Source organism: Panthera uncia, assembly GCF_023721935.1.
Source record: "Panthera uncia isolate 11264 chromosome A1 unlocalized genomic scaffold, Puncia_PCG_1.0 HiC_scaffold_17, whole genome shotgun sequence".
NCBI classification, from domain to species: domain Eukaryota; kingdom Metazoa; phylum Chordata; class Mammalia; order Carnivora; family Felidae; genus Panthera; species Panthera uncia.
In genome coordinates, this window is record NW_026057577.1 from 42,565,936 (window position 1) to 42,572,786 (window position 6,851).

The following is a 6,851-nucleotide window of genomic DNA, read 5'->3' on the forward strand; positions in this document are numbered from 1 at the left end:
GCTCTATTCACTAACAAATATTTAAGAAAGTAGCTCTTCTGTGTCTAGTGCTAGATTTGGTAATGTAAAGATAAATAAGAACTCCAGCCCTCACGAATCTCAGAGCTAATCAAGCTTTAAAATTTTAGCGATAGATGTTTTTGATAGCCATTTATAGAAATGTGGGTAAGAATAGTATTTGGAGGCAAACTTTGCTTGGATCCTGATTCAGTCACTTCTTAGTTATTCAAGAAGTTACTTAAACTCTTTAATCCTCTCCTCGCTCTTCTGTAAAATGGACATAACAATAGTATCTACTTCATACAGCAGCTGTGGGATCAAAGGAGATAATCCATCTATCTAAAAGTGTTTTAAAGCTGAAGCAAAATAAGCTCTTAACTAAATATTATCAGTACTGACATTCAATAGATAATAATCATCCCACAAGCACTGTTCACAATATTGGATGACTATAGCTAACAATACTGTATTGTATATTTGAAAGTTGCTAAGAGGGTAGATCTTAAAAGTTATCATGACAGGAAAAAAATTGTAGCTATGTGAGGTGATGATCATCAGCTAAATTTAGTGCAGTGATCATTTTGCAATAATACATATGTCAAATCATCATGTTGTATATACCTTGAACAAATACAAAGTTGTATATCAATTATATCTCAATAAAACTGGAAACAATGAGGGGCGCCTGGGTGGCTCAGTTGGTTGAGCGACCGAACGGCCGACTTCGGCTCAGGTCATGATCTCAAGGTCCGTGAGTTCGAGCCCCGCGTCGGGCTCTGTGCTGACAGCTCAGAGCCTGGAACCTGTTTCAGATTCTATGTCTCCCTCTCTCTGACCCTCCCCCGTTCATGCTCTGTCTCTCTCTGTCTCAAAAATAAATAAACGTTAACAAAAAAATTTAAAACTGGAAACAAGGAAAATGGTATTAGATGTAACTATTTCTGTGTCTAGGCTAAGAACATAGAGTAATACTATTTTGTTGATAAAATCATAATACAACAACTCAATCTGGCTATAAATGCTTTTCATTTCTCTCTTCATTGCTATTTTAAAGCATTGACAGAAAACATTCTAAAATTATCTTAATTGAAATTTTTTTTTTTGCTGGAAGTTGTGAGAGCACTAGTGATAGGAAGGCTTTAAAAGTATTTTTAGATATTTTATGTAATATAAAAGAGCTATTGTCTTCTATTAAGTATAAACTATGCCCTTTAGAAGATGTATCTTAGTATATGTGCTGCCAAAGTGAGCGCTAGAAGATGTGTGTCAAGTTTTAAACTGTTGACTTAAGCAATTAGATGCTGACGTTAGGAGTCATTTGTTTCTTGACTCATTTATTTAATAAATATCAGTTGAACTCCTTTTCTGCACTAGCTGTTAATGGTGTTCTTTAGGAATATAAAGACGAAAAGACCCAACCCCCGCCCACCATTTAACCAGGTAGGAAGACACACAGTTCCCTGTAAGTTAGGCTATCATGCTCTACCAGGGAATGGATTCATTAATAGGGAAGTACAGAGGAAGGAGTGATTAAGGAAAAGACATCGTCCTTGACTGCCACAGGCATCACGGAGGAGGTGATAAGCAATGGAAATTATTGCCCGTGTGTACTCGTATCGCTTCCACCTGTTGCATTCAAAGCATTGCGTTTCACTTGAAAATTATTAGCCTCATTGTCAAAAGTCATGTTGAAATCTAATTAATAAAATCACTCACACTTGGCCAGATAGAGGTTCTTCTCTTTTTCTCTCCTCACAACAGCTAGTACTTCTCTTTTGTAGCAGGAACTCACTAAGTGCTGGTGCTTAATATGGTGGTAGATATTGGCAGATTTTTTATTATGCTATGTAATAAATATAAAACTAATATGTTTTGTTATGCTATGAAATAAACACGCAATTAATATGTTCTTAATTTATAGGTGTCTGGATGGCAGATCATTCAACCTTCTCTTTCTTGAGTTGTCTACTCTGCCATTATCTTCCACTCATTTCTGCTTCCTTTTGTGATTCATTTATAGAAAGGGAAGTGGAGTCGAGTAAAATCCCCCCCGACATCGTGCAAGTATACATTAATGATTGTACTGTAAAAAACATCACATACAACAAGAACGATCTTCAAAGACTCCGTTTACTCAACCTCTCCTCTAATTGTATCAGGACTTTGCCAAATGATGTTCTTTCACATCTGAAAAAGAAATGCCTGAAAGAGCTTCCAAGATTCCTTCTTAACTCTACCCTACAAGGAATTACGCTGGTCTGCACCTGTGAATTCATTAAGGGCCACACCACACTACTAAACACTGCTTGTGCAGAAATGTTGAAAAGCTGTGGAAATACTTCATTGGCCGTTTCTATAGGACTTTCCCTTCTTTTACTGTTGTTGATCTGTGGAATTGGGTGTGTTTGGCACTGGAAACACCATAACCCAGTGCAATTTACCTTACCAAGGTTTTTGCAGAGGAGAAGCAGCAGGAGAAAAGACTATGCTAAAACGCTCTCAGATCCCCTCACTGTCAGCTCAAGGCATAAAATCTCAGTTCAGACCCAAGACTATACATCTACTGGGAGAGGGGTTAACATGTATGACAACTATGAAAATGTGCAAGTCGGTCCTCCCAGAGCTAAAGAAGAAACTGATAAGGAACTATATGAGAACACTCGGCCCACCAATTTCGAGGAGCATATCTATGGAAATGAGACATCATCTCAATATTACAACTTCCAGAAGCCTAGCACTTCTGAAGTCTCTCAAGATGAAGACATATATATTCTTCCAGATTCATAACTTTTCAAAACACTGGGTTCAGTTATTAGAGGATAAATATTCACTGGGACTTTTATTGTACTTATGCCATTGTTAATCCTGTTCTTCGAGTGAAACTCAACGATCTTTTGTCTGTCTCCACCCTTCTGAACCTTCTCTCTGTGTATCACTGTGGGTTAATTCCAGGGATCCCCTTTACCCTCATTTTGCTAGATTAATTCTGCATTGTGTTATATTGATTCTTCCTTCTGTTACCTGTTATCTTTTTCTTTTATTTCTCTCTCTACCATCTTTTCTGGCTCAAGATTGCTGTCAGTCTCCTAACAAGTCTTTCTGGCTCTAGTGTCTACACATTCACCCATGATGTTGCCAGATTTATCTTCAGAAAATATTTCGAATGCTGCATCACTCCTTTGCTGAAACCTCTTAGTGTCTCCTCTTTGCAAACGACATACTATTTATAATTTTTTTTAATTTTTAAAATGTTTTAAATTTATTTTTCAAAGAGAGAGAGAGACAGAGTACAAGTGGGAGAGGGGCAGAGGGAGAGGGAGACAGAATCCACAAAGCAGGCTCCAGGCTCTGAGCTGTCAGCACAAAGTCCAAAACGGGGCTCAAACCCGTGAACCACAAGATCATGACCTGAGCCAAAGTCAGATGCTCAACCAACTGAGCCACCCAGGCGTCCCAATGTACTATTTATAATCTAACTCTAGGACTTATGATTTCCCACAGTTGGTTCCAGTTTACTTTTCCAGTGACTCCTAGTAATTTCTCACTTGACTGCTTTCCTCATAATCATATGAGAATTGCCAGACCCATCCCTCCTCCATGGCTTTGTTGGTCTGCCCCCTTTCAAGCCTGCCTCGTATGGTAACTTCTTCCACATGTCTTCTGAGTTATTCCAAACCTGCCTTTACCTTTTTCTTTTCTTATTTCCTATAGATTTTTCTGCCTGTTTAAGTCTCTGGGAATTCAAACATATGAATGTTTTCTATGGCATTTTACTATTTAATGTCATATGAGAATGTCTTAAATTCCTTGCTAAGTAATAAGGAAGTGCCTCATATTCATATTTTAACTCCAGTGCCTAGACCATTATATGAGGCAATCAGTATTGGTCAATTGACAAGAATTAAGGTGTGTATTTTGCTCAGCAGTTTGGAGAAAAATCTAATAAATTCATTCATTCAAGAAATATTTTTCAAGTACCATCTATGTACTTTTACTCGGCACATGGAAGGGGTAAAACGTATAAAGAAAGACATGGGTCTTGAATGCATATTGTCTAGTAGGAAAGAAAAGAAAATAAACAAATATGCTACTTCTTAAGCTGTAGTATCTTATCCCTGAAGTCTTCCTTTTATCTGCTGTCCTGAATTGATCAGGCTGAGACTCTGCAAGCTGTATTTTTCCTTTGCCAAGTGGACCCATATAGGGCTCTGTTCAAAGGGAGCACCGTGGAAGACTGGTAGACGATTGGAACCAAAAGGGACTTACTCTTTCTCCTTGCGGCCCCGGCAGGGACCATTGCCATGTAATTTACTCCAGCATCACCAGTTCTTTGCATTTTCTAGTTTCTTCCGGCATTCCCAGAATCAGCTCAATTGCACACTGTCAGAGGTAATGAGCTCACCTTAGAATCTGAGAGGCAGCTCTTCAGAGCCTCCTCTGGAGGAGACAGATGAGACCCTCTGAGCTTCAAGTCCAAGCCCGAGGCATGGGTGCTCTCTCCTGCAGTCACTGTCTTTGTGGCACCTCGGTGTCCTCTTTATATCCTTCCAGTCAACTAATACCTTTTTGCTAATTCTCTGTATTAAATTCTCCCTCTTAAACTGGTAAGCTTTCTGTTTCCCAGGGTGGACCCCAGTATACAAATAAAAATGCTTTGAAGAAAAAAAAAAAAAAACTTTTGTTTTTGAGAGCAATAGGGTTGGGTAGGGAAGAATTTTAATGGAATGGTCAAAAGAGGCCTCTCTGAAGACACACTTAAGATGGGACTTAAGGTGAAAGGAGTTATCCGTGAAAGTGTGAGATGGGTAGGGGTGTGAAAAGCTTTTGCATTTAATTTAGACAGGGGTGGCTGCAGTGCAGATAAAGCCATTGACATAGCTACCTTAATCTTTGGAGGAACTGCCACAGGACTTACTGATGGACTCAGTATGTATGTTTGGTAGGGAAGGGTTAAGATTGGGGATTGTAACAGAGAAGTCTAGAAGAACCACCTTATTTCTGGCTGGAGCAGCAGGGGCAATTATAAAGCATTTCAGTGAGATGAGGAAGACTTACAGTGGAAACTGTTTTGGAGGCTGTGTCAGGCATGACTTGGGCTCCCAGTAACAGAAAAGCTGACTACATTGACTTAGACATGTACACCTTCATTTATTTCAAATAATGTGGACACTGAAGTGAGGCACTTGAAGGCTAGCGTATTAGGCTAACAGTACCATCAGCAATCCATGTTCTTTCTCTATTTTCTCTCTGCCATCCTTAGTGCTGTAAGTTTCATCCTCATTTGTATTAGCTCATGATCACCAAATGATTGTGGAACGTGCAAGCCTTACATTTGTGTTCTGGTCCTGAAGGATAAAAGGAAAAGACCACATCAGGAGATACCTATTTATATGTCATTGACCAGAATGGTGTTACATGCATACATGGATACAACCAGGTATGAGTGGAGGAGAAATTGAATTTTGACCTTTGATAGCCTCATAGGAAAGGAGCCAAGGGAAAAAGAAAGTTGTAAATAGAATTTAAGTCAGTCAACCTACTACCAAAGGGGAAAAATCAATTTTGGACCTGTTTATTCTGACATGTCCTGACACCCAAGTAAAAATCCCCAATTTGCAGTTGTATATACACATTTGAAATTTGGAGGAGAGCTCCTAAGTGGATATGTACATTTGAGAGCCATCAGCAAGCATTTAGGTGGTATCTAGAGGAACAGGGATTTATGTGATGACCTGGAGCAAAGAGTAGAGAACCAATAGAAAAAGGGATGCAATGCAGAAGTCCCCCTCAAACTGCAGTATTCTGATGTTAGGTCAATGAGGAGAATATAGCAAAGGAGCCTGAGAAAGAATGGCCAGTGAGGAGGGTTGTAAATTCTTAACGATTTTTTTAAAATTTTTTTTAACGTTTATTTATTTTTGAGACAGAGAGAGACAGAGCATGAACGGGGGAGGGGCAGAGAGAGAGGAAGACACAGAATCGGAAGCAGGCTCCAGGTTCCGAGCCATCAGCCCAGAGTCCGACGCGGGGCTCGAACTCAGGGACCGCGAGATCGTGACCTGAGTCGAAGTCCGACGCTTAGCCAACAGAGCCACCCAGGCACCCCTCTTAATGATTTTTAAGAATGGTGGTTGATACTGTGAAATATATATGTTGACACATCCGTTACAGGTCATTTTCCAGAGATAGGGTGAATATTTGATACTTGTTTATTCTCTTTGGCCAGAAAATATAGTAAAAGGACTGTGTAGAAGTATTTAGACCATAATCTTTCACCACTTCCTGTCTTGACTACTTTTTAAAAATTAATTTTAAGTTCTTTATCAATTGAAAATCTCTTCCTACTTTTCTTACTAGCAGGTTTTGGTGGGAGTGGGCAAAGGGAACAAAGGAGATTGTCATTCACCTTCTCTTTTTACAATACATACTCTTCATCCCTTCTCTGGTTTTGAGTCCCTCTTCTCTTTTTCCTTCTTTCATTTCCCATTCCTCCCTCACTTCTCCACCTCACCCTCCCCCACACACACCCTCTTTCTTCTCTCTCCGTCTCTCTCTGTGTGTCTGTCTCCTTCATATTTTTATCTGCTTCTTGCATCCTTTATTATAATATTTCTCCATCTTCCTAAAATCTGAAAAGTAAAAATGTCCTTGAGAGGTAAAAATAGTAAAATCTATCTGCATCTATTGAGAGCAGCAGTTTGTATTTGTGTTTTATTATTAGAAAAGTGACCACATGTACCACAATTAAAGGAGGAGAGATGTCAGGGGTGAGGGAAAGGAGACAGTAGCATCAAATATAATGAGTGTAGTTTTCCTGTATACTCCCAGAAATGTAGGCAAGTTCATATCCT

At 39.2% G+C, this 6,851-nt stretch overlaps 1 protein-coding gene across 1 annotated transcript; it reads left to right on the plus strand.

Moving 5' to 3' along the window:
- The first annotated feature begins 1,527 nt into the window (after window positions 1-1,527).
- On the plus strand, window positions 1,528-5,834 carry GAPT (GRB2 binding adaptor protein, transmembrane). The gene has a single exon (XM_049649500.1). The coding sequence runs from the start codon at window positions 1,930-1,932 to the stop codon at window positions 2,785-2,787; it is 858 nt and encodes a 285-aa protein (XP_049505457.1). The 5' UTR covers window positions 1,528-1,929; the 3' UTR covers window positions 2,788-5,834.
- Window positions 5,835-6,851: the final 1,017 nt, after the last annotated feature.